At 39.3% G+C, this 27,395-nt stretch overlaps 2 protein-coding genes across 2 annotated transcripts in view; both read left to right on the top strand.

Annotated features, from left to right (window-relative positions):
* Positions 1-4,791, top strand: part of LOC118333995 (glucagon receptor-like) — a 7,161-nt gene extending 2,370 nt beyond the window's left edge. Inside the window, exons 6-14 of the mRNA XM_035669819.1 lie at positions 1,204-1,310; positions 1,838-1,994; positions 2,148-2,307; positions 2,973-3,033; positions 3,169-3,238; positions 3,381-3,472; positions 3,650-3,788; positions 3,961-4,002; positions 4,331-4,791. Coding sequence (XP_035525712.1) covers positions 1,204-1,310; positions 1,838-1,994; positions 2,148-2,307; positions 2,973-3,033; positions 3,169-3,238; positions 3,381-3,472; positions 3,650-3,788; positions 3,961-4,002; positions 4,331-4,402 — 900 coding nt within the window. The 3' untranslated portion in view covers positions 4,403-4,791. The remainder of the gene's footprint in view (positions 1-1,203; positions 1,311-1,837; positions 1,995-2,147; positions 2,308-2,972; positions 3,034-3,168; positions 3,239-3,380; positions 3,473-3,649; positions 3,789-3,960; positions 4,003-4,330) is intronic.
* Positions 4,792-5,276: 485 nt separating this feature from the next.
* wdr90 (WD repeat domain 90) overlaps positions 5,277-27,395 on the top strand; it is a 24,759-nt gene continuing 2,640 nt past the window's right edge. The window contains exons 1-39 of the mRNA XM_035671199.1: positions 5,277-5,583; positions 5,717-5,808; positions 6,017-6,193; positions 7,007-7,145; positions 7,277-7,447; positions 7,806-7,932; positions 8,264-8,331; positions 8,693-8,805; positions 8,976-9,212; positions 9,401-9,463; positions 9,572-9,640; positions 9,770-9,880; positions 10,068-10,213; positions 10,333-10,390; positions 10,659-10,777; positions 11,110-11,268; positions 11,357-11,487; positions 11,616-11,732; positions 12,249-12,484; positions 13,311-13,447; positions 13,867-13,997; positions 14,318-14,448; positions 14,744-14,905; positions 15,517-15,645; positions 16,655-16,788; positions 16,893-16,933; positions 17,220-17,342; positions 18,639-18,797; positions 18,920-19,002; positions 19,617-19,719; positions 19,851-19,972; positions 21,774-21,930; positions 22,085-22,275; positions 22,459-22,627; positions 22,884-23,007; positions 23,428-23,599; positions 25,820-25,942; positions 26,350-26,518; positions 26,827-26,957. Of these exons, the coding sequence (XP_035527092.1) occupies positions 5,571-5,583; positions 5,717-5,808; positions 6,017-6,193; positions 7,007-7,145; positions 7,277-7,447; positions 7,806-7,932; positions 8,264-8,331; positions 8,693-8,805; positions 8,976-9,212; positions 9,401-9,463; positions 9,572-9,640; positions 9,770-9,880; positions 10,068-10,213; positions 10,333-10,390; positions 10,659-10,777; positions 11,110-11,268; positions 11,357-11,487; positions 11,616-11,732; positions 12,249-12,484; positions 13,311-13,447; positions 13,867-13,997; positions 14,318-14,448; positions 14,744-14,905; positions 15,517-15,645; positions 16,655-16,788; positions 16,893-16,933; positions 17,220-17,342; positions 18,639-18,797; positions 18,920-19,002; positions 19,617-19,719; positions 19,851-19,972; positions 21,774-21,930; positions 22,085-22,275; positions 22,459-22,627; positions 22,884-23,007; positions 23,428-23,599; positions 25,820-25,942; positions 26,350-26,518; positions 26,827-26,957 (5,037 nt within the window). The 5' untranslated portion in view covers positions 5,277-5,570. The remainder of the gene's footprint in view (positions 5,584-5,716; positions 5,809-6,016; positions 6,194-7,006; positions 7,146-7,276; positions 7,448-7,805; positions 7,933-8,263; positions 8,332-8,692; positions 8,806-8,975; positions 9,213-9,400; positions 9,464-9,571; positions 9,641-9,769; positions 9,881-10,067; positions 10,214-10,332; positions 10,391-10,658; positions 10,778-11,109; positions 11,269-11,356; positions 11,488-11,615; positions 11,733-12,248; positions 12,485-13,310; positions 13,448-13,866; positions 13,998-14,317; positions 14,449-14,743; positions 14,906-15,516; positions 15,646-16,654; positions 16,789-16,892; positions 16,934-17,219; positions 17,343-18,638; positions 18,798-18,919; positions 19,003-19,616; positions 19,720-19,850; positions 19,973-21,773; positions 21,931-22,084; positions 22,276-22,458; positions 22,628-22,883; positions 23,008-23,427; positions 23,600-25,819; positions 25,943-26,349; positions 26,519-26,826; positions 26,958-27,395) is intronic.

Genomic DNA, 27,395 nt, shown 5'->3' on the forward strand with positions numbered 1-27,395 from the left:
ATAATACAGATTTTATTAAATTATTTTATTTTAATTAGTTGAAAGTTCTTTTCAAATACAAAAAAACCCAATTCAATATGTGCACAAAAAAATGAATATTAAATATAGAATTTACAAGAGTAAAATATCAATTGAAAGCATATTAGTGAGCGTTAAGGTCTTTAAGCAGCTATAATCAATATCTACAACAACGGATCACATATGTCATTGTGAAAGATGTAGCTTCTTGTATCACCCAACTTCAGTTCCTCCATCAGCTATTTGAAGCTGTCTCTGAGCTAATTGTTTTGGCATCCAGGCCTGCAACTTTACAGTTTTGGTTCAGTGTCACCTCTCTCATCAGCATGCAGGCAGCTCTTTTCAGCAAAAAAAAAAAAAAAAAACTCCAAATGGCACAGACTTAGCAACTAGCTGGATATAGTTGATTGTAAAAGAGTCAGATTAGCCCTCTGGAGTTGGTACCAATAGGTGAGACCAAAAACAGAGCTAAATAAGAGAGAAAATTGGGCCTACATTCATCAGGTGGCCAGAAATAAGACTCCAAACGAATGCTACTGTTGCTCTGTATCAGTGTGTGAGTATAGGCAACTGTTTGCTAGCATGGTATCAACTTAAAAAGTAGTAATATGTCAGTGTGTTTACAGCCTGTTTCTGCTGCCCCAAAGTTACAAAAACAACAACAGCTATTGCAGGTTTAGATTTAAATGAGGATGCTGAGTTTGCTCATCTGATATCTAACAGAAGGGCTCTGAAATCCAGACAGCAAACGCTCTCATGCTCTCTGTCTAACCCAGGGACAGCCAACATCACAATGTATAGTTTTGGACAGTTGTGGCAGCTGTATTTTAACAAGGTGGAGGTTTTCAGTTGACTTCTGGGACAGTTTGTAAATAATGAGCAACAGTGAGAATTTTCCACTGAGAAATATTTAAAGTAAATAAATATTTCCAGCCTCCTGTGCACAGTGCAATATTACGTATTCCTATACTGTAGGGCAAAATAACATGACTTTGGCTTTATTAACATTTGACATTAGAAAATGACATTCGTGGCTTCATGTCTGCAAGGTTGTGAGTGTGTTAACAAAGGAGAGGTCTCTCCCTCTTTCTTCTTCTAATTATTATTATTATTATTATTATTTATTTTTGTCATTTATGAGGTCTGACTTCCAACAAGTGACTGATATGGATTTTGTCTTTACAGCTGTGGTTCAAACAACTGATGGTGAGCTTCAGGATGTTGTACACTGTTGGCTATTCCTTGTCCCTCTTCACGCTCATAACGGCTCTTATCATTCTTCTGAGCTTTAGGTAAGCTGTCTAACAGATGTGCGGTCTTTTTTTTTTAGCATATTATTTACCAGTGTGTCAATCATACCTCATGAAGCTGCTCAGAAGATCTCTCCCTCCTCTTTGACAAAAGCTGTGAGAAATACTTCAAACAGATAATCAGATCTAACAGATCTGACAGTGCATCATTCATTCTAAATACAAATCAGATACCTCGCAATTGTCGAGATCTTCAGCATTTATAACAATCGAGTACAAATGCAGGATCATTTGTAATAAATTTTGCATGGAACAAATTTTACAACTTTTAGCATACACAGTGATGATATAGAAGTGAAGTGATTACAGGGTTATCAAACAATAGTGATATTAAAAAAAAAAAAAAAACTGAGACAAAATAGATAAAATTAGCTTTTTTTAATTTCAGTCCATTAAAAGAAAAAAAAGAAAACCAACAAAATCAAGAGCAAAGTTGCAAGAAAGAAAAACTAATTTAAAGCACTGACACACAAAATTCAAATGTTTGGTACTTTTATCTCTCCTTACAGGAAACTGCACTGCACCAGGAACTACATTCATGCTAACCTCTTCCTGTCGCTCATCCTGCGAGCTGTTTCCGTTATAATTAAGGACACCATGCTGGAACGCCACTGGGGACGAGAGATCATGAAACAGACCGACGTGAGAGAGATGCTCAGTCACCAGGTAGGTCTTTAAATCTACTGATGGCGGTTTACTGTTGTTTATTTGTTGTAGATCACCACTAAAAATTCTCAGCGTATTTAACATAGATGAAGCCAACACAAGTTTAAACATTAGTCTTATGCTATATGTATTTTTTATGACCATTCCCTCTAGGCTGCTATTGGCTGCAGGATAGCACAGGTGATGATGCAATACTGTGTCCTGGCCAATCACTATTGGTTCTTTGGAGAGGCAATATATTTGTACTCCGTGCTTATTGCCTCAGTGTTCATCGACAATAACAAATACTTACCTTACATCTGTCTTGGCTGGGGTAAGTTCCATCTCTTTTTCTGAGACTTATTTTTTGGGAGACGGTCCGCTTTTGCCATCCTTTAAAAGTGAATTCCACTTCACACCAAAGAGCTCCTCATTACAGAGATAGCGAACAGCTCACATTCAAGGAGCAGGCACAATGCAACCATAAAAATGTCTCTCTGTCATACGTCCTCCCTTCTCTAGTCTACCTATTAACAGCACTTCCATCCCTCCAGGATGAAAAAAAAAATTGCGATGCACATTTTTAGGCAATGAAAGTAGGGGGAAAAAGTGAACATTTCAAAAACATTTGTGATTATTGTTATTTTTTGTATAATTCAGTAAAAATCAAAGGATACTTGTTCCAGTGAGAACAAAAATTACACTGTTTAGATTAAATGTGAGACATCCGTTTGGTCTGCATCACAACAAGGAAGGGAGTTTGGTGACATATGACTCAACATTTTGTACATGAAACTATAATGATTGGTCAAATTTGCAGAAAAGTTTTGGTGATTGGACAAAACTGTAAGGTTGGGCATAATTCACAGGGATTGGTTGAATTTGCGTTAATTTTTAGGATTGCAACATCGCAACTGCCTGGAGGGACGGAAAAAGCAAAAGCAGTGTAGCTTTTATAGATGAATGCCTTACAGCAATCTCTACTGTTCTTTTACATAGGAACTCCACTTCTATTTGTGATCCCCTGGGTAGTGATGAAGCTATTAAAAGAAAACAAAGAGTAAGTGTGTGTGTGTGTGTGTGTGTGTGTGTGTAGCATTCCCATGTGCCTGATTACTTAATGTGTAGACCCCCTGCCCCCACTGATCCAGATTAGACAGTGGAAGAATAGTAATCACATCCCTTGTCTTTTCAGGTGTTGGGCTGTAAATGAGAACATGAACTACTGGTGGATAATTCGCTTCCCAATTCTTTTTGCTTCACTAGTAAGGATGCAAATAGTGAACAGTGTTCAGTTGCATATTTTGTCATCATGTGATATTTTGGACCCCTCTGTATAATATATAGCATAATATGTAATTTTTGCACAGGATGCATCAATTAAGTCTTTGATGTTCTGATCAACAGATCAACTTTATGATTTTCATGAAGATCCTGAAGGTCATTCTTTCTAAATTACGAGCCAACAACCAGAGTGGATATCCTGATTACAAACTTCGGCAAGTTGTCTTAATCTATTTTCATTTATGATAAATTAACAACAACAACAGTACAGTAAACAGTAACAGAAAATCACTAATGGGTGTTTGGTAGGAGAGGGAACAAACAATGTTTGCATGGTGTATGAATGAACTGTGTTGTGACAAACTTCTCTGCTGCTTGATTTGTCCTCTTAGGCTTGCCAAGGCGACCCTAACTCTCATCCCTCTGTTTGGGATTCATGAAATCATATTCATCTTTGCTACAGATGAGCAGATAACAGGTGTTCTGCGCTACATCAAAGTCTTCTTCACCCTTTTTCTCAATTCATTTCAGGTAGGTTTAACCTACCCCTGGACCAGAGAGCGGCTGCTTGCTATTGCTGATATACCTGACATGTTAAAACTATGTAATTGTCTAAACATTATCTAATGTGTTCCTGAATAGCAAATATAGTATACATTACTTAAACTAAACAGGACTTTTCTTGAATGTGGCCTCTCCGCAGGGCTTTCTGGTGTCTGTGCTCTACTGCTATGCCAATAAAGAGGTTTGTTGTTTCATCTCATATTCTCATTTAATTTTTATACCCTGATTAGGCATAGTTACCAGTCACACTATGTGAGAGACAACATACATGAATCTGCATGCATATAAAAGGGCAGAATTTGGATAAAATCATTGTTAATACTTTTGATAATGACATGTTTATTTTCATAAGAAACCAATTTAGGGTTGTCAGGTGGGGACTTATTTATTAGTAATTTTTATAGTTGCTTTCCGTTTCCATTTTCAAGCATCAGACTGGCAAATGTCACAAAACTGGTGCACAAAATGGTACATTAACTCTGAAATGGCTCATTTTACTCTGGGTGCAGGTGAGGACAGAGCTGAAGAGGAAGTTATGCAGTTGGAGGATAGAGGCTGAGATTGTATGCTGTGGACAGTGACTAGGCGTGCTTGACTCTCGAGTAGACACTTTCTCCATCGCCACAGTGCCAGAGCGCAACAGATCATCTGCCACAACAGTGAGGGCAATGCCTGATGGTTCACCTACTCCTGAGAGTTCGCTAATTTTTAGGCGTCAAGTTCAGCCAACTTCCCCACAGCCTGATGACTCTTTGCTGCACTGTCCATCAGAGGTAAACAGAGACAACACCCTGCAGCGTGGGGATCCGGATGACACTGGACAATCGTCTGTGGCAATGCAGGTGTCCTTCCTCATTCATCTTCAAGACCCTGTGGAGTTACTCCCACATGTTGTAAATATAGATTCAGACTGAATAAGTTTTTTGCATTCACTGTACATTTTAAGATTATATGTGTTTTGTTGTGAATATGTAACATTGTGAATAATTGTTATTATGTAAGTTGTAAAATTGTGAATATGTGAATAAGTGATTGTTATCATTTCTGACTTGAGCTATCTTTACATAAAAATAATACAAATGGAGTAAAAAAAAATTGGAAGGATATTTCTTTATATTTACTTTTTAATGTGTGATGAAAGCAGTGCAGGATGGCTAATTTATTATCTAAGACGGTAGTGTGTGGGGTGGTCACATCACTTGGTATGACAGATGGGTAGACCAGCAAACAAAAACAAAATAGTCCCAAAAAGGACTTGACAAACTGTAAAGCTAATCTATACCATACCTATATGCATATCTTGGGTGGTAATGTATAGCCCTTTTGCTCTCGTATTCCAAAATATCCCAGTTTCTCTTCAGTGTGCCCATTGCTGTTTGAACTACATTACCCAGAAGCGCCATGCAAAGCAACGCATAGACGTCATGAGCGTCGTGCTGTCGTTGGCAACGGCGGAGGCTGCTGGAGCGGGAAGGATATAACTGCCGTACCAAGCTGTTGTCAAATTAAAACTATTGTTTACTTGATACCCGGGAGTACTGGAACAGCCCTCGCACCGTAAAATGATGTGAAACAACATGTTTTTATCGTTTTGGCTTCTGGAAAACGGAGAAGGCGCTTCTTCGGCCATTTAGCTGTCTGTTTGCTAGCTAATATCTCTAAATTGACACTAGCTGCTCGAGTTTTAACAAGTTGCAGCAAGACTGGGACATCAACAGGTGGATCTCCCATTTGCGATATTCGATAACAATGGCCTCCAAAGGTAAAATTAGCTTTAAACTTTACATCATACAACAACAGAGACTATAGAGACTAGAGATAAAAACCCATAACTTGAAACTATGCTGTTAACCTACCGTGAAGTCTGTTACTAAAACCCTGTTTTGACTTCGCAGGTTGGCAGCATCCTTACGTCAACATATTCAAACATGTCAGAGTGGAAGACTGGAAACGGTCGGCAAAAGTCGGGGATGTGTCAACATACACGGTAATAGACTGTAAATGTGATATTTAAAGTCATACTTGAGTCACAAACTCCACTGCTCCATAACCTCCATTAAAAACAGTCCTGCTGCATGCACAAACACTCACTGACTTTGAAGCCTACCTGGAGTGATTGTCTTTGGGCGGAGTATCTATAAGCATTCACTCCAAAGTTAGCCTACTTTTTGTCCACTTTTCATGATATCCCCCAGAACAAGACGCTGAAGTGTCCAGTGCTCCAGATCAGGGGTCCCGTTCCTTCCAACAGCTACATCCTGGTACCCAAAAACAGCAACCAGTCTCTGGAGCTGACGGGGCGCTACTTCTACCTTCTCTTCAGGCCCACCCCTGACAAATACTTCGTGGTCCACCTGGATGTTTCTGCTGAGGTATCGAAACTGGTTTTATCGGATGATCCTGGGCATGTGGCATGTGTATTTATGGTGACATGAGGAGGATTGATATATTGGGGTGCCCTGGTAGTTCACCTGGTAGAGCTCACGTCCCATGTACTAAGGCTGAGTCCTTGCCGAAGTGGCCCAGGTTTGATTCCGATCTGCGGCCCTTTGTATTACCCTCTCTCTCCCTCCAGTTCCCTGTGTTCCCTGCCAGCTTTCACTATCTAAATAAAGGCATGAAAAGTCCCCAAAAAATAAATAAAATAAGAGTACTGATATCTATCTAAGCGATCTATCATTTAACAAACATTTTTTTACCATTCATGTGACTGAAGATTATGTTGAAATCCATCAGATTAATCCACAGCTCTGCCATTTTAGCTTTCTTTGTTATTCTTTGACATTTAAAAGTGTCCCTTTTTAACGTGTTGGCATTCCAATATAATTAAAATTCCAAAGTGGGAGAAAGTACTCTACACGTTCTCAAGTTAAATACCATCCAATTGTGTGGAAGAAAAAAAAAAATCATCATCTTATGCTTTTCAGCTGCTTTGTCCTAATTTATGTATGTAAATCCAATTGATTTTAGTCATATTCAAGCAGTTCTTAAAGGCCTGTTGGCATTTTAGAACTGTTCAAAAGAAAACTCGAGCAGTTTGTTTAGTTGGGAGATATTTAACCCCATCTACTATAAATGCCACTTATATGGTGTATGTGAAGATTGGTTTGAATTCATTTATTTTTTTTTTTTAAGGAAGCGATTTTCTTTCCCTCTCTCTCTCTCTCTCTGTATGATATGTGTAGGAGGGCCAGGTGGTCCGTATCTCCTTTTCCAACATGTTCAAAGAGTTTAAGTCTACACCCACCTGGCTTCAGTTTCCTTTCCTGTGCGGCGCTGCAAAGGACTCAGTCTATGAAAGCACAGCCAAATCTGCAAGACATGGTAAAATATATCCACACACATGTAACCATACTACCTACATGTGACCCATTATTTGCATGCATTTGTTTTGATAGTTCGCTGCACTTTTGTATATATATTATAATGGCAGTATTAATGTTTATGTGGTCCAGGTTTGGTGGGTCCAGCTCCCACTTCAGTGCGTTGGACCTGTCTGATGCTGGATCTGCAGTACACTCTCTCTGTCTACCTCAACCGCTGCTACAGTCACCTGAAGAGCGTTAAGCTTTGTGCCAATATGGCAGTGAAAAATATGTTAACCAGTGACCTACTGCTAGATCCAGGTGAGTGCGATAGAGATTCACTTCCTGTCGATATTTGAATACCGCTGGTGGTTTTCTACTAGTTTGAAGTGATGTGTTCTTCTTTAAAGGGCACTTTGATATAGAAATGACGTCAGAATTTTCAATGTCACAGACAAAAAACATATGGCTTCATTATTAGAGCATTAAAGAACCCTTTTATGCTATTCTGAGAATATTTTGAGAGCACTTGAAATCCTTAAATATATGGTCTATGGTCTTTACACACCGATCATTCTGTGTGAAGTTCAGTCAGACTAAATCCTTAGATTTCTGAACAAACTACTTGTATGACATCTTTACTTTTCTCTTCTACTTGTGCAATTTTCCCCTTCAACAGGAGTTTCCTTCAGTGAAGCCAAGCTGATGGGGCTGGCCTCTTCTCAGGGAACAGGTCCTATGCCCAGAGACATGTCGTTTCCTGTGCCCAAGGGAACCTCCTGGCATGATCTCTATGATTACATCAGGTATAGTAACTTCACCTGGGTACAGAGTGTACATACATCAGCAGATATGGCAACACACCAAAAATGTAAAATACAACATTCACAAATGAATGGTACACACTTCAGATTGATAATATGTGAGCATGTTAAGGTGAATTTATTATTACTGATATTAAATATTTATTATTGTTTGGTATTACTGAGACACTACCAGTGGGTATATATGATTGTCCGATTTAAAAACACCAGCTGCATTAAATACAGTCTATGTAATTATTGATTTAAGAATATAGTTACCTGCTTTATCACAGTGTACAGCAATGCAGTCTCTCATCTTGTCCTACCCCAACAGGTTTCCCTCAGAGGGAACAAAGTTACCCTTTGACTCCATTCAAAAAGGCAATCCCAGGCCTGAGGCTAGTAAGTCATGAAATATCACACTGCTTATCATTCAGCTTTTTACTGCCCTTGCATGCTATACTCTGTGGGTCTAATTTATGTTCTTTCTTTGGACTGGGACGGGGTTGTTCCACTTGTTATTGCATCTAAAATCTCATAAATATTTACTTTTTCTTTCATTCCAGTCTTACTTGTTGTAATATTTTTGCATATTCACCAAAGTAAATTAGAGCCTTCAGAGCTTTAAAACAACAAACCTATTACAGGACAAATATGTGGGATCAGAGTTGTCCTTTCAGACACAAAGCCTATACATTTCTTGGTAATCCTAATCCTTGGTAATAGTATTGTAGATGACGTTCATAACCTTTTTGTTTTCCAGTATGTGTCTCCAACCAAAGAAACCCTATTAGAGAGGAGTCTCGCTGTGTCAACCTCAGCAAACCAGTTAAGGACCGTGTATCCCTCATCCAGCAGATAACCAGTCCAAAATCAGTAAGACTGATAACATTTAGTACCTTTTTAAGTATATGTGATTCCACTCTGCTTGAATTTTGTCTGTAAATATGTAAATATAGCAGATGGTTAAGCTTGAGCCTTTGCATTACGAATATAGTTTTCTAGGATGCTACAATGTTATTAGTGTTCTCCTTCTGTCTCCTCAGCTCCCGAGGAATCGAACCCCCTTGGTGACCAGCATACCCGAGCTGGGCGTAGTTACCACTCACCAGAAGGATGACTGGCTCAGCCATAAGGATGACGAGCATCGGCAGGAGTCAGCATGCTCCAGTTCACACCAGCTCACATTCAGGCCACCCTATGAGGCTGATGACAGGGAAGTTCATGTGTATGTGCATCCTGAGGAAGGTTTCAGCAAACATGGGGAGGAAAGTGAAGAAGAGGTGAAGCTCCATATGGACTAGATTGTACATTCAACTAAAGTTAATAGCATAATAACCTATTATATTCTACATTCCTCTTTCTTTTTGTGCATCAGGTTCAGCATAATAAATTGCCTTGACTCCATTATGCCTTACTGTACAGTTTTATGGTAACTTTGGAATCACTATTTATCTTGTTATATTCTCAGTTTGTTTGCACCCCTGTTCCACATCCTGTCCATTTATCATCGTCCAAAGAAACCAGACAGCAGGTAAGAGATGAGGACAGTGAAGAGTAAAATAAAACCAGCTCCAGAGACATCATTTGATGGAGAGCTCATTACAAATCTCTGCCTTTACTTTTCTTCTCTCCTTGTTAGAAGCTTCTTCCAGACCCAATTCTCCGGCTCAATCGAATCATCGGCTTTGGAGGAGCGACTACTACATGTGTATGCTCATACGGAGTTACGCCCTTATCAGGCTGGCTTCAAATACATTGTGATTTTGAAGATTACAAATAAAATGCATTACATCAGCGACGGATAGAGGTCTAAAAGCTGTACTTTAATTCACTTTAGGCCCTGTGGACCAAATCTGGTGATGCGGTGGTGTATCCGTGTCATGCAATTATCGTCTCTATGAAGATATCCTCTTACCAGCAGAGATTCTTCATCGGCCACACGGATAAGGTAAATGAGCTTTGATGTGGTGTGCTCCCTTCGCAGCTGAATCTTTTCCAATGTGTAGGATGGTACATCTATTCTAGTGTCATCCTAAATATACTGAGGTACTTGGGGGATTCACCTAATTCCCTCCAGGCCTCGAATGTAGCTGCATGTGTGTATTCATTACAGAAATTACTTTTTTTCCCTTCAGGTATCTGCACTGGCTTTTAATGGCAACACAACACTGCTGGCCTCAGCACAAACTGGCAACCACAGTGTAGTTCGAGTGTGGAACTACCACAAAGGAACCTGTCTTGCCATGTTTAGGATCCATGCTCACTCATTATCCTCGCTTAGGTATCCAACTGCATAAACACCTGCACTCACACACACAATTATCTTACATATAAAATGAGGTCAAAGCATGTGTTGAACACACTAATCTAAGTCTGTTTTGTTCTCCTTCCATTTCGAAGCTTCTCACATGGCAGTGGTATTCTCTGCGGAGTGGGTAAAGACAGCCACAGTAAAACAGTAAGCGCCACAAATTCACATGAAAATTCAAGAGCTTCATTTCTGATTTGCGTTTTAAGGCAATTAGCCCTAGCTGTGCTCAGAATCTTTAGAGAGAGCCATGGGTATCATTAGATCCAGATTAATAAATGCTAAGCAACACTTTATATCATTACTCAGACTAATCATTTTATTTAACACACTATAAATTATTATTATTAGAGTCTATCACTCAGCAACTCTAAAAGCTCACTGTCTCTGTTTGTCATCCTAATTCAACCTTTCATAGATGGTGGTGGTGTGGAACACTCTGAACGTTAGTAAAGGTGGAGAGGTGTCTATCTTAGCCAAAGCACACACAGATGTGGATATCCACACCATGAAGGTTGCCTTCTTCGATGATACACGGTACCGTCCTTTCTCTGTGTGTATTTTTGGTTGCCTATTTGATTATTTTCTTAGCCAACAATGCATGTTTGCACATTTGGTAACATTTTTGTGCATATGTCCGTCCATCTGTTGACCTGATGAGTAAATGTCGATGACATTCGTGTATCTGCTCTGTCTTAACGTAATAATGTTGACAGGTTTCAGTCGACTTTCCCAATCCTTTCAGCAGAAGGTCTTGATGAGAGTGGGAGAGGTGACAATATTCTAGCTGCAGGAGCAGGAAAGATATAAGGCTCATCCCAGCTTCTCAGTAAACTCTTCCACCATGGGTTAATGTGTGTTGATTTCAGGATGGTGTCATGTGGTCGGGATAATATTCGCCTGTGGCGAGTGCGGAATGGGACGCTGCGCTCCTGTCCTGTCAACTTGGGAGATTACCACTCAATGGATTTCACTGATGTGGCTTTTGAGGAAGGAAACTCCAACAAGTGTCTTGATGATCGAACACTGTGAGTGAGCAAACCAGTCACTACTTTGAAAACTCTGAAAATGTTATTATTAAAAGACTATTTTCCCTCTGTGATTTCCCTCCCATAGATTTGCCAGCAGTCGGAGTGGCTATATCTTTGAGATAGACTACAGCAGAGTTGTTATCAGAAATGTCAGGCGGCTGTTGCCTGCACAGCAGCAGCATGCACACCGCAGGGAGAAATTTACTTTTAACACAGGTGTGTTTGAAATTAATCAAAGAGAAAACATTTTTGTTATACACTAGTTTAAAGCGGAGTCTGGGGAAAAAATGTAAATGTAAATGCCTGTAAGGACATTAAGGTATGTGTGTTTGTGTGTGTCTCAGGTCCAGGGATTGCCATTAACAGTATCAGTGTGTCCTCATCATTCTGTGCCACGGGCTCGGAAGATGGCTTCCTGCGGCTCTGGCCCCTTGATTTTTCTGCTGTCTTCCTGGAGGCTGGTAGGCACTGGGGGCCATGACATAACATTTACCTGCAGAAAACTGGAAGTTAGGAATTTAACACAATTTTTGAAAATTGACCATGCATCATAATTCAGTAGTATTGCACGTTACTAGCCAACATGATTTTCATTGGCTGACTCACAAATTTCTGAATTTTTAGCTGTAGCATAAACATCTTCATCAACATCATTTCAGTTGTCTCTCACCTCTGCAAAGGGCTGCAACATTACGACTCTTTAAACATACAAACCTGTAAGCATGCTGAATTTTTAACATTAAGTTTTAATATTGTCTGAGAAAAGAGCATCTTTCTCTGCTTTAGCACCATCATGAATTTTGTTTTAAAAACACCAATTCTGACATATGTATGCATTATTTGTTTTTTGCTATCATCACGCTTGTGTACTGACATATCCATGAATATAAGATGTACTATATATGTGCACACTCACATCCTCTGACAGACCAAACAATCTGTTTGGAGAATAACTCTGACATGTCATTATTTCCCAGAGCATGAGGGACCTGTGAGCCTGGTGTCAGTCTCATCAGACAGCCTTCAAGTCCTCGCAGGCACTTCTACTGGTAACCTGGGTTTCCTTGATGTGAGCAGCCGTGGTTACAACACACTGATGAGGTCACATACAGACACTGTGCTTGGCTTCAGTGTTGATGGCATCCGTCGCCATCTCACAACAGCCTCTTCTGATGGCACAGTGCGCATTTGGAATATGGATTCCTTGCATCAGGTCAATCAGTGCCACTTTTCCATGTTTTCATCAGCTATTATGACCTCTTTATAATAATGGAATTCTACTATTCGAATGCTTTATTAATAAATATTCACCATATAATGTTTCAGCAGGCCTCAAGGGAAATTATTTTAATCTTGTTATAATTTCATCCAACAGACACAACCAGACGAAAGGCTCAAATCTATGTACACAATCTCAAAAACTGTCAAACTGTCTCAATTGTCAAAACTAGACATTTGCCCTCTGTGCCATTTTTTAAATTCTTTTCTCTGTTGAAGCAAAGCCGTGCAAGGCTATGTTCCTTGTCAGGCTCTTTTGTGCTTTAGAAAAGTAGAGATAGTTGTTATTAAGGTTGTCTGAGTTTGTTGGCAGACTCCTAGTTTTCTCTGTAACACTGCAGTCTATAATTCTATGTGATTATAGCATCTTTCAAATTATAATGCCTGCACAAGTGTTTTTTTTTTGCACAACAATTTGACAATCCTGGTGAAAATTGGCACATGATAATGCCAGCTTTTAGCTCTTCATTCTCAGTACGCCTAAAGTCAGAAATTATTAAATGCTACACATGCTTTGTGTTTTAACAGTCAACAATAAAACACATCTTGAAGATGATATTATTATTTTACAACTCTAACGCCCGAGTGCCAACTGAACCACAAAGCAAATTATTTTGAATAACTCATTTAAACTGTGGTGTAAATGTTTGTTTTTTTTAGTCTTTTTCTTAAACTAAAGAAATTGACACTGTATCTGTTACCCTTGGTTTACCATTGGCTTATTTACTATTCAACTAAATGTTGTTGTCTCCTGTGCTTAGTTGTATGATTTTGCGTCAGAGGACAGCCCCTGCTCCGTAGCCTTCCATCCCAGCGAGCAGGTCTTCTCTTGTGGCTTCAGCTCTGGTGTCGTCAGAGTCTTTGACATCTCGAGTGCCAAGCTGCTTGCTGAACACAAGTATGTTTGTACCAAAATCTTGCGTGGGCAAATTTATTAGAAAATGCATCTAGATAAAGTTCCTCCCAGCTCGACCAGTTGCAGTCCATCTGCTAGAGGCACAATATGATGCAGTGATTATGATGATTTGACATGCTGCTACACATATATAAGAACCTTAAACCTACTTTGGCACTGATGTCAAAGGTACACATTTGCAATTGTAATATAATATAAATAACACATGACTGCATTTTAAAATAACAATGGGAAATTCTCATCTTGTTTGATGTACTAAACCTTTTGTACCTTGTGTGTCGGTTTTGGTTCTAAAAAGCTTTAATAGTGCCTCCCCATCACCAGAGAGAGTAATGACTGCTTTTGTGTTATTGTTTCTCTGTATGTTTTTGTATTTATGTATACATATATATATATTATAGGCAGCACAGAGGTGAAGTGGTGGGTCTCGCCTTCTCCCCAGATGGGGAGTTCATGTACAGTGCCGACTCTCAGGGCTCTCTGGCACTATACAATGCATCTGAGGAAGACCACAATGTGATCAGAGTTGTGTGTATGTATACAAACCAATGCATAAGTATGACTATGAAGTTAATTTCAGTACATAGTATGTAACACTTTTCAGAAATGTGAACTTAAAAAAGCTTACTTATTCAGTGAAACATTAATGCAAGCACAGTATCATTTTTGTCATCTCCCTACATAGATTCTGTAAAATTGGCAGCACTGATAATGCATACACTTTGTTATAAATTGTGTATTAGCAATAGATATAGTGAACTCAGTACCTTACTTGTTTGAATCACAGACAAAATTCAGCATATACCGTTCAACTTCAGTGTTGTTTGATTCACTCTGTACCTGATTGGCTAGGTAATGTGGTGGCCCGAGGCACTGAGCGCGCCCCAGATGCCCTTGCAGTGAGCAGTGACAGCCGCTGTCTGGCTTTTGTCGGTCCCTCAGAGTACATTGTCACTGTCGCTGACTCACGGTCTCTGGATGAGGTATCTTGCACACTGTCACCTTTCAGCACCATGCCATTCGTTACATTGCTCAGATAAATTAAGATCAGATTTCATTGAAGAGTCAGGGAGGAGTTGTGAGGCAGCAACCCTTTGGTTATGTGGGATTCTAAAAAAATACATCAGATGTTACCAATGTTAACGAATACATTTGCAATATTCCCATTCTGACTAAATAATGTATTCATTTTATAACCTGTGCTTTGGATGTCACATTGTTGGTTTTTTATGTCTCACTGTATGTTTGTCCACATTGACCCATTCCATCTCTGTCCAGTTGCTCCATGTAGATGTGAGTATTTTGGATGTGGAGAGCCCCCGTCTTGATTCTGCACTGAAGGTCTGCTTCTCTCCGTCCTTTACTGAACACTTGTTGGTTGCCACATCTGCTAACAAGATCCTCTGGGTCAGCACCAAGACAGGTCGTCTGCTCCGTGAGGTAAAACTGCTGAACTGCTAACACATGAGCTGACCATGTTAAGTTCTGGAAATCTATGAATGACTGTTGAGAAGGTCCAAGACCGAGCATTTACTTGAGACATTAAAAGGTATAAATTCTGTACGTACTTACATGCGTACATGAGTCTGTACCCTTCCTATTCTGTTACTGTCATTACGTCCCTTTATTTAAAAATCATAATAAACTGCTCTGTTTGCTTGACAATATTAATCTTAAAGTGTAGGAATCAGGATTGTGATTGTAGGTACTCTAAATTACAGAGAGCGTGTACAGCCCATTCCAAAAGGTCACACACTATCATATGGCATAACTGTAATTTGTAATTTGAAGAAAAAAGTAGTTTGGTTTTGAGATGGTTCTTTGGTTGAGCTAAAATCAAGAGCCAAATAGCAATACATAACAACACGCTGACAGTGATACAGTACTGATAACGGGAAGCTCACAGGAAAATATGCCTGTAAATAGAAACGAGAGAGTAACAGCAGTAGGAGTTTTGATGTGCATATTTTTTCTCTACACAATCTTTTGATTAATTTTCAAACCATATGGTGCAGTGTTTGTTTCTGACTGGATTTTTGTGCTCCTGACAGGTGTCTAAGGTGCACAAACACCAGTGCACGTCCCTGTCTGTGAGCGAGGACAGTCGATTCCTGCTAACAGCAGGACACAATGCTGTGAAAGTCTGGGATTATGAAATGCAGCTCGACATTAACTCACAGGTAAAATACTAATTTTTGTCATCTTTCTTTTTTGACTATTAACTTAGTCCCTGAAGTTGCTTTATGTGTTTTACAAGTATGAGTCAAATAAGCATCTACTTGTTAACTTGACTGAACACAGTGCAAAGTGCTTTGACACAGACTTTAACCTGTCAGTTAAAGCATACAAATTTAAACATCTTGTGAAAACAAACATGTACAAAGGAGGGAGGCAGCTAACAAACATTTTCATTAACGATTTATCTTCAGATTATTGTCTTGATTACTTCACTAATAGTTTGATTTATAAAATATCAGAAAAATGCCTATTGCAATTTCCCAGTTGACACAGTCTGGCCTAACAGTTATTCAGACTTTTAGTTAACTATTATGAACTCAACAAATATTTACATTTGAGAAGCTGAAATAAGTGGATTTCTATCTTTTTTGAATTCTTTTAAACATTTTAATACACAATACATTCTAGGCTTCTATTGAGGTTTTTGAACAAAGCTTTGAATGTCTGACTTCATATTTTATGACATCACCTTGAAAGAAAGTAATTAAAAAATCCTCAATTTGAATAAAAGGATTCATAAAGATATTAACCAGAATTCGTCCCCATGCAGAGAGAGAGCGTAGGAGCAGCACTGTCGAGCAACCTAGAGAGTGAATGAATGAAGTGTATCTTTTAGTGTATTCTTTCTGTGATTATGCCATCAAAGGTCAGGTAATTCCACACTCCTGTCTGATTGTAATTTCAGCACAAGTAATAAAATCATGAGAACAGTTACAATTGTACAATAGTGTGGTAAAATGTTGCATTTGTCATTAGCATAATAATGTCTCTGTTTATATAGCACCCATTTTAACAAGGTTACAAGGTGCTTGTACAAGTGAAAATCTGACAACATAGGTAATAGGACAATGGAAAGTATGTTTCGTTACGTTTCCATTTAATTTAGCAGTAGGAGTATTAGTAGTTTATGTTGTGGCAGTAGTAACTGAATCATATGTTCCTCTGTACCAGATGTTTATAGGCCACAGTCAGCCCATCCGCCAGGTGAGCTTCACTCCTGACCAACTGGGCATAGTCTCAGTGGGAGACGCCATATTTCTCTGGGACTTCCTGGCACACCCTGTTGACTCTTTGACTGACAACCGGTAATAATCCCTGTTGCATGTTTAAGTCTCGCTATCAATGTGCGTGTTACACTTGTCCACAGTTTTATTGCTAACTGCCCGATACACTCTATCTTCACCCACAGTTCACCTCTCAGATTAAGCTCCAGCTCAGCTTCTAAATCAGGTAACTTTAAACACAGTTCATACTCATGCTACACTAATTATTCAATTTATAATAATTAATGAATAAAAAACATTTTTCTTAAGACTTCATCAATCATACTGTATATTATTTTTGTTTATTTTTTGTTTTTATGAGTAGCATAAATGGAACTACAAACCTGAATTACATTATACAACCCTACGTTGTAAAATTACAATTAAATTACCTGTATAATCTAAGATGTGCCTGATTCAAATGTTCTTATTATTTACAAATAAGTTATTGATCTTGTGTTTTCACATAACAGTTCAACCAGACGCTGTGAGTAGAGTTCAGTTGTCCAATGGAATGCCTCGACAGACAGCGCCCCTCCCCTCCTCACCACCACCACGATTGGACGTCAGCACCCTTGACCATGGTGACCAGGAGGGTAAGTTTTACTTTGAAATCCCAACAGCACATCCAGTCTTTTATTAAATGTGTGATAAGCTGTCAAAACTGAACATCGATATGTGCACACAGACTTGTGTAGCTGATGTCTCTCCCTAGAAATTCACCTTGGTGTGTGACTGACTGGTCTATTCATTAGTTAGTAGACTTAAGACAGTTGCAGCTTATTGCAGTTTTGAGCAGTGCAAGACAGAGAGATCCATTTCCAACTGGCATCCATGCTCCCTCAGCATTCAGATAAATTATTGAACTTCAGCTGGAAACGCACTTACCATCTGATTACCTAGTGAACTAAAAGAAGAAACGCTTGCTCCACAGGGTTTTTATGGATTTTTCAAGACTGCTCTGGTGTTGCATCTATTGAAATAGTTTAAGTAGTTGTTGTTGATTTAATTTGGAGTATACCTGCCAAACTGGTGTACAGATTTGAAACAGAAAATACAGAATAAAATATGTGTTACAATTAGAGCTCGAGAGATTTTTGAGACTGACAGCGATTTTAGAAAAAAATAAAATCACTCATTACCAATATGGCCGCTGATATAAGGAATTTTTGTTTGAATGTGTGAATTTTGAAATGAAAATAGGCCCTTTCTATGTGAATTGTCCCCAGATTTTTCACCGATATGACTATGCAAAGGTATTAAAGAGGTTTCTTTCTTAAAAAATAACTTAATTAAAGATCTTTTAAGTTAAATATTTTTTGTTATTTTCAATAATTTAACATAGACCAACCTGCTAGTACTGCAAATCGCAGTGCACTTTGCAATAACACCAATATATTTTTCTGCATTATATTACTGACAAAACAGTTTTCATATCAGCACATATTAAACAGCTACCATATACGCAGATACCAATACAGTTCCAATATGTCTGCAATAGGCCATTAGCAAAATGTCAAATGGGCTCTAATTAAAATGCTTTTAACCATGCATTACATTTGTATTTATTAATAGTGCCCGGTTGCCTAATTGAATTTGAAGATTGCTTTTGCCACCTTTAGGCTTGCCTGCCATCCACGTGCTGGTGGAGTTAACTTGATTAGTCTTTAGAAAATAAATGACATTTCTTGTTAATGGTACTCCTGGCAGTAGGGAAGCACGGTAACAGTCAGCTATGGTATCCTCCTGACTGATGTGTTTCTGATGTGGGTACATATGGACCAAGAGCCTCTTCAAAATAGAAAAACACTGTGATATTTTGAATCACTGTTTTGAATAACAAATATCTTATAACCCTCAGTTACATATACTCTCCTGTTTCCCTCCTGCAGCTTTAGCCTCCTTGTCTATTTGTGATGACACCCCAACCATCCCAGCTGTTCCAGCCAGTGGTTCAGGTCCTTCCTCTGACCCAAGACCTGCCATTTCCTTCCTCAAAGTTACAGAGCTGGACCACACATCTTCCCTAAACACAAGTCATATGGATGCTGGTAAGTGCCCCACTGCATTGTTCTGCATTAACAGTGAACTGACTTCTTATTTCTATTGTTTTTTCTTTTTATGGCAGAATTGAGCCTCCTCTATTTTTAATCACTCCTTTTTTGTCATTTAGTTGAGTTGAAAGGGAAGAAACCAGTACGTCCTGATTGTTACAGGCACTTTATCCCACGTTTCAAGACTTCCACTCTTGATCAGGTAAAGAGCTCTTTATAATAATGTATATTTATATACAGTGTATTAGTAATCTCAGCAAATTTTTAAAATGCATCAGACATTCACAGGACAGCCACTTAGGGGTCGTGGCCTCGACACCGGCCAGAAGGAGTGACAGACTAACACAGCAGTCTAGTAGGAACAGCAAGCTGGTAGTCAGAGCTAATCAGCGCTGAGCAGCTGCTGCCAGACTCTCTGTGTCCACGCTGAAAACAGAGAGTACGCTGGAGCTTTTACTGAAGCACTTTGATGTTCATTTGTAAAAGTTTCTGTGTGGTACCTGTGTTGTAGCTGAGATAACTGTTCAGAAAGGCTAACTCGGTATGTGTGTCTGTTGGGTGGGGGATCAAAGTAAAAATTGCAGCGGTGCTTTTACATATAAAAAAAACTCCTGTGAATAATTCATCTTGATTAATATACATTTGAAAATTAGTGCAGTGGTTTCACAGACTCCTTCTCAAGCCGATGGGGGGAGGTGGGTTAACACAATCTCAGTATTAACACCAGCATGTGTTTCATCAAATTAGTCATTATTTAATTTAAGGCTTAAAAAACCTGTTTAAGTGTGGAGTACCTCTTTGTTTTGTGCGATCCAGGCTGCTGTAGTTCCCCAACCAGGAGAAGAGGGCATAAAGCTGAAAGCAGTAATTGGCTACAATGGCAATGGCCGTGGCAACATGGTGTGGAGCCCTGACCAAGGTTAGAATAATATATTTAAAGTAAAAGTAAAACAAAAACTGTGTGGCAATAGTCTGATAGACCGAATAGCAAAATTTAAACAGATGGATTGTTTATTGTTTTACCCTTACCCTAATTGATTTCTTTTGCAGGTTTGTTTGCATACTCGTGTGGCTGTGTGGTGGTGGTGGAGTACCTTCATACGGGAAGTCAGAGGTACTTGCAGGGCCACAGTGAGGAGATCTCTTGTCTTGCAGTTACAAACGATGCACAGGTACTTTTCACTGTTCAGACTTCACAGCTTTATAACAGTGATTTAAAACACAGTATATGGACAGTGATGACAAAGAGCTCATGTCTTTTGGGTCTACCTAACATGGTTTTGAGCTTTGTAGGTGCTAGGTATCATTTTAAACAGTGTCGGTTGCTGCTGGTGATGTTGCTATAGGTATCAGAATAAAAGTACTGCTCTGAGTTGTCTGGGAGAGCAGTTTGACTCAGTGCACCCTTAGGCAGCACATTATGTGTGTGTAGCTGTAGTTTGGAGAAAACAAAAAGACTAAAAAAAAGAAAATCCGCCTTAGAATTTGCATTTTACTACAGTAGCATGATCATCAACCTTGTTATCTGAAATCCTTTTTTAAATTTGAGTTTTTTGAATTTGATTTTTTTTTACTCTGAAGAATTCTTGATTTTTTTGTCAAAAATTGCTGATAACAACATTGCTGAGTCCAAGGTGATGTCTTCAAATGTCTTGTTTTGTGACTAAAAGTCCCAAACCCAAAAGTATTCAGTTTACTATTAGCAGCATAGCCAACCATTTGAGAATCTGGAACATCTGTGGTATTTTTCCCCACTATTTTTACTTGAAACAATTAACTGATTATCAAAATAGTTGGTGATTATTTTTTTTTGTCCATTGACTGATTGATTATTCAACAAAATGTTTCAGCTTTACACATACATTTTTTAGCCAGTGACAGTCAGTTTCACCATCTGAAAAATGTTCCAAGCAGATGTTATCAGCTAATTGCTAATTAACATTAATGTTTGTGGTCAAACCACAAAAAAAAATTGTAGTATGCTAAATGTACTTGGAAAGCTTGTGTCTGTGCCTTTTCTAGAGGAAGAAACACCACTCTGTATATTTAAAACGTTAGAGTAGTAGGAACTCTTTAGGGAAATTATCTATAATGACACTGATGGTGATTTTAAGTATACCACTTTCAACATCTATATTAGGCTTGACTTTTATGAGCATTTCCGTTTGACACTGCAGCTCTACAAAACCAGAGCGAGAAAGTGAGTGCAAGTATAAGCAAGATATAATACGTGAACAAACTTGCTATTATGGTTGAGCAGAATACAGTACCAACACAAAATGAAGGTGCTTGGAGAGAAAAACAGGTGTTGTGTATCATGGTGTCGTGGCAAAGTCGTTCTCTGTAATCAGAAAAAACTCAGGCAGGTCTATGTGTGTCTAAAGCACCCATGAATCTCATTTCATGCGATTGCTCCCTATTGTTTCTGTGTCGTATACAAATTCCAAGAAAACATTTGTCCCCGTGGGCAGTATCACAGCAGATAATGAGATAACTGTTCCATGCCCATGTCCAAGAGGCATTACTAGATAGACAGACTGAACCAGCCTCAGACAGTCAGCTCAGCAGGGGAAGAAGTCAGGTATTTCAGCTGGTTGGTTAGTCACTGCAGGGCTACCTCCAGAAGGAAAATGAACTCACCGCAGTGGTTTGGCCAGGCAGGAAATGAAGGAAGAGACATTCTCTAACAGTGTCCCTAGGAGACAAGAGAAGGGCATGTCTGATCAGGAGATGTATGCACTTCCACACTTAATTGTACTGCTTAGTTGGTCAGATCTATTCTAAAACGCTATTGGATCGATGTCTGTGAATCATGTCTAGGGAAATTTCAGATTCAACATTCGGGGGCGCCAAAAAGTCCAAAATTATGAAGCAGGCAATTTTCTCATGTTTGGCATGTGTCCTGTTAGTCCTGTGTCTTATGGATATATACATTAAAATGAAGGTGCTTTGTGTCTGTGTCCTCCTGCCCAGACTGTGGCATCAGCAGCTAGTGGCAGTAATGGTAGCAGGAGCCTTATCTGCATTTGGGACGTCCAGAATGGAACTCGTCGTGATACAATCTCCTATCACAGGGGAGCGGTGCAGAGTCTCGCTTTCTCCAGGGATGATCGCTTCTTTCTCTCTGTCGGTCAGTAAAATTTGAATTGGATTGCATCCATTAGTCATCAGCGTTTACTGTAAATTTGTTTTGCACCACTTAAAAAAAAACTGAATAGAAAATGTCTTGACCAATTAAGAGACTCTCCAACTGCTAACCACTGATCCTTCTTTACACCCTGTAGGAGACTTTTCTGAACCAGAGGTGGCTCTGTGGAGTAGTAAGACCTTCCAGCTGCTGTCCAGCGTGAGTGTGTCAGGACCGATCCATGACGCAGCCTTCAGCCCTTCAGCAGCCAGCCAGCTGGCCTGTGTCGGCGGCCAAGGAGCTTACTTCTGCCTAATCAACACGCATGGCTTGAATGTAGACCTTAAGGTAAATTACCACAGAAAAACACAAACGGAAAGAATCGGTAGTAGACAAATCAAGATTCACTCCACTGATCCACTATGTTGGCTTTAAACATTTGATGCGTTCTTCTCAAGTACATCAAAACATTCGCATTTGTATTGGATATAGATTTTTGTCGTAGGATTAATCACCCCTTCACCTTCTTAGGTCCAGAAGGTAAGAGCGCCACCAGAGGTGGGTGATGTGGAGCTGACGGCTTTGTGCTACCACATGGACTCCTTCCTGTTCACCGCCACTAATCGAGGACACGTTTGCGTCTGGGATATTAACACACACTGCTGCTTCATGACCTGGGAAGCTGATGAGGGCGAGATCGGTACAAATGAACCCTCTTTATATTCTAACTATATAGTTTGGGTAACAGTATTTTTTTAGCCAGATACTCTTAATGGTTTGTACAGAAAAACATCCCATTTCTCTTCTATCTACCTGTATCTTATTAAGGAGGTGTTTTTTTTATTTCATGTGGTATGATCCAGTAATTTTGAGTCATTCATTCATTCATTCATTCATGTATTATTGTCATAATATTCTACGAATGGTAATTGGATTTATATGGATTCTTGTTGTAGGAGTGCTGCTGTGTCGAGGGAACCGTCTGTTGACAGGCAGCAACACCCGCTGGTTGCGACTGTGGGAGGTAGAAGCTGTGCGTTGTGTGAAGCCTCAGGAAAAGGTCTGCAATGCGGAAGACAGGTCTGTAGTTCATTCTCCTGTGATTCTCCTGTGTCTTATACAGGAAGTCGCCTTTTTTTCCTCTTAGAGGAAGTGTGCAGTGTTAGTTGTTCAATTTCAGTTTCTACAAAATGGCAAGAATTTTGCAGATAGGTAAAAAGTTATATTTATCTTTTTAAAAGTATTTCCTGTTTCATCCCCTATACATCACTGTGTAATTATGAATAAATGCAGCTTTGTGGTACTTCACTTCTGCTAGGCCTGATTTTGTTTTCTTTGCAGTAACCTCTTTGTCACGTATACAAACAGTAAAACAAAAACGTGTTTGTATATGTATTTTGTGAAACGGATAAAGAATATGGTACCCTTTCATCCTCAAGTGGCCATGTTTACATTCTATAACTAGTTAATTGTTTTTGGTCCCCTGTGTCTGTCCTTCAGTGGCACCATGGTGGTGTTGGAGCAGGAGATCATGCTGGATGGGACAACGGTCAGCGCAGCATTTGATAGCACAATGGACATGGGCATTGTTGGCACCACAGCAGGAACCCTCTGGTACATCAACTGGTCAGACAACAGCAGCACTCGGCTGGTCAGCGGGCACAAAACCAAGGTACCAATGTGAGCTTTGGGAAGTTAATGATAACTACATGCATATTCTGTGTCTCCAACAGGGGCTGGAACGTACAGCATATAACTTTGTGATTAGTGCGTTGTTCATTTCAACATTTAAGGTAACAATTTTGATAAGATGTTTTCTTACCAAAATTGATGCCCATGGCATGTTACACCCTGTTATCTGTGGTTATATGTCTGCTAAAAGCTATAGCTATAATAGTAGAATATGTGTGGTGAACAAATATATCACTACCAATTTTTGAACAACTCACAGGTTTCTGAGCTCTACAGAATGCCAACAAAGAGTTGCTGCGTCTACCAGACTAAAATGTGAACTGCATATTTTCTTACTGTAAAACAGTTACATATATTTCTTGTGAAAAATCCAGTCAAATGTACACTTTTTTTCTGTTATTGCACTGTTCAACACTACAGAGGTTGGCAAGTCTTTCTCGTGGAGGACATTTAGATTTATTAAACACAGATGTAATTAATCACATCAGTAATGGCTGCATTGTTGTCATCTTCTGAGCTCAATTAAACTGATTCCAATACATCTCATGATCAGTTTTGTTGTAAGACAATGGCCAAAACAACTTCAGTATTAAATACTGTATATGGCTTTTTCTGTGTGAGATATATATATATATATATATATATATGATGTAGCACATCTGTTTCCCTGAAGGCTATTGTTATATTTTTATTCAAGTGTAATTATTTCTCCTATAATTGGCAGGCATAGCCCACCTTCATCACTCACTCGCCCACTCGTCACTAGCACACTGAAATGAAACAGAGACATTAATAACGGGATTACTAGTATTTGGCGGAACAATATATGGGTTGGGCTCTAGTGATTCTAGTGACTCACTTCAGCTTTTTGTGCTAATGTGAAAGTACAACTTTTTGCAGTGAGATTCTGTATTAATGGCCTATCAATCACACATCAAAGGCAATCCCCAGGGAAGCGGAGTGTTTCATATTAAATGCAGTTTGCAGCTGTTCAGGATAGAGCATTTCTCCTAAAGAAAATTTAAACGATGAAATGAAAGTAAAGAAACAGCAGGGAAGCAATTAACAGTTACTGATGACATTTCAGCGAACCGATAGTAAGGCCACCAACACAATTAACACTTACAGACAGGTGACATATGAAAGGAAGTTTTAATAAGGCATTGGGCCACAGTGTGCCACCAGATCAGCTGTAATACACATTGGCATTGATTCTACAAGTCTGTGGAACTCTACTGGAGGGATGAACACCATTCTTTCAAAATATATTCCCTTATTTTGTGTTTTGAGGATGGTGGTGGAGAGTGCTATCACAGTGGTCCATTGTCATCCTAGAAGAAACCACATCAATTAGCATAGAAATGTGTCATCACAGGATAAAGGTGAATCCCTCAGAACAAATTTGTAATAATTTGCAGTGGCCCTTTCCTCTAAGGGGACAAGTGGAATCAAACCATGCCAGCAAAGTGCCCACCACAGCATAACAGAGTCACCAGATGTCCTCACTGCAGGAGTTAAGCATTCTGGCCTGTAGCATTCTCTTGGAGTGTCTGTGGTTTGCACACCACTGAACCCTCAAATGTGTGTTCGTCTTTGTAATAAGGGGATTTTGTGTTGCAACCCTACTGTAATCTCTATGTAACTGTGGGAGGACGGTTCTTGCTGACAATCTGGTCACGTCCTGCACTGATATTCTCAGTCACCTGAAGAAGAGTTTCCATCTGTTTTTCCCTACATTTTGCACTAATGCACGAGCGTCATGGCTGTTGACCACAATTTCCGACCATATTTACTAATGTTTAACTTTTATTATAAAAGCCAGTGGCTTGTTTCACTGGTGTGAAATTTACTGATTTAATATCCTCCTTAATTGTTTTCCTTAATGTGTATGTCCCTTTATGCTCTTTTTAAAACTATACCAATAAATTAATTAATACATTTGCTACATACATAAATTGACATATGCTTCAGATTTTTAATAATGGTAATGGTATTAATGAATGAGGGGATACTCATTAAACAATTTTCAAGTAATTGTAATTTCATTTTTTAGCTATTCCTGATGGTATTTAATTAAAATAGCACTACTATTGAAGAAGAGAAGCAGCGATGGTCGACAGAAGCGATGGTCGTTTTGCTGATATTAACATGGTGACTCCAGCGTCTGATCTCTCTGCATGTACTCCTCTCTCCTGTCCAGGTGAATGATGTGGTGTTTAGCACTGATGAGAGACATTTTGCGACCTGCAGCCAGGATGGCAGTGTGAGGGTGTGGTCAGCCTCCAGCAACGAACTGGTGGTGCAGTTCCAGGTGCTCAACCAGGTGAGGGAATACACAAATATTTCAAATTACTATGTCAGTCAGATCCAGTATAAACTGAAGGAACTCAAACCTTTTTCTAATGGACACCTCGATGGACTCTCAGACGTCTGTAAATTTGATGTGGAAGTCAGAGAATATCAGGGAATTGCACAAATAAACAATAAATTGAACAACAACAATGTGTTGTTGATGTTTCTTTTTAAGCTAAAAAAACAACAACCCCAAAGCAAACATAGAAGGAATACACATTTTTAATCATGAACATGACATTGGGAGTGTGTTTCCTGTACTTTTTGCAGGCAGGTGGTGTAATTAGGTGGCATGAGTGGATACAATTACAGCCCCTGTGCACCATAACATGAACACACCCTGTAAATAATCCCCCCTCCTGTTTTTCTCTGTGTCAGTCCTGTGGCTGTGTATGCTGGAGCCCTTCTTCCAATAAAGACAGTGCATGTGTGGCTGCAGGATACAACGATGGGACCCTGAGGATCTTCCGGCTTGCCTCCTCAGAGATGGAGATGAAGCTACATCCTCATAACATTGCTGTGACTGCCATCCAGTACTCTGTCACTGGTGAGAGAGGACACCAGTGCCAAAAACCTATGTATTTGCAGTGATTGTACTACTTGCTCTGCAGGAGTTACTTCATAATGAAATATTGCAATTGTATTTTTTGGGCCACCTCACATTTAAACAACTTGTTTGACCCAATAGGTCAGTATTAATGGTCAAACACTAATATTGTGTCCTAAAACAATGAATAAATTATCAAAGGACGTGTTGAAGCACTTTCCTTCAAACCCATGATCGAACTTATATGCTGGCATGCTAAGTTTCATGTTGTAAAGCTGCCTTGTGGTTTCTGCCCTCTCTCCCTACAGGTCATGTGATACTTTCAGCAGGGAAGAATGGTCTGGTAGCTGTCAGCAGCCCAGTGAATGGAGCGACTATCCGTGTCATCAGGGACCACAAAGGAGCGCCGATTACCACCATCCAGTGTGTGAATGAACAGGTCAGCTCTCTGAATCAGACCAAGGAGTGAAGTTTTAACAGAGCTTAACATGGCAGCCCAATAGAAACTGATAAGCAACATTTACAGTGACAAAATATGGGCCTGAGAGTTCACTGCTGTGTTGTATCTGTAGAATGTTTCGATAGTGTATAATCACCTGAAAATAAGAATCCCGAACAGACAAACAAAACACTGCCTTAAAATAGAGGCTTTAGTGTTTTTCACGAGTTTTGCCACCACCGTAGTCTCTCCTACACACTTGAAACCCTAAGCTGTATTCAGATGTTTGCAAACTGCTAGATGCCACTGAATCCTATTCACTGGTCCTTTAAAGAGCCACATGGACTCTGTTTTAAATGCTAATTGGTCATCTGTCTTCCTGAATAGGTATACATATTTTATTTTGAAATGATCTTTTCAAGTCCGCTTCACTTTTCA

This window comes from Morone saxatilis, unplaced genomic scaffold (genome assembly GCF_004916995.1).
Source record: "Morone saxatilis isolate NCDOM2014 unplaced genomic scaffold, NCSU_SB_2.0 Contig1, whole genome shotgun sequence".
In the NCBI taxonomy this organism is placed as follows: Eukaryota; Metazoa; Chordata; class Actinopteri; family Moronidae; genus Morone; species Morone saxatilis.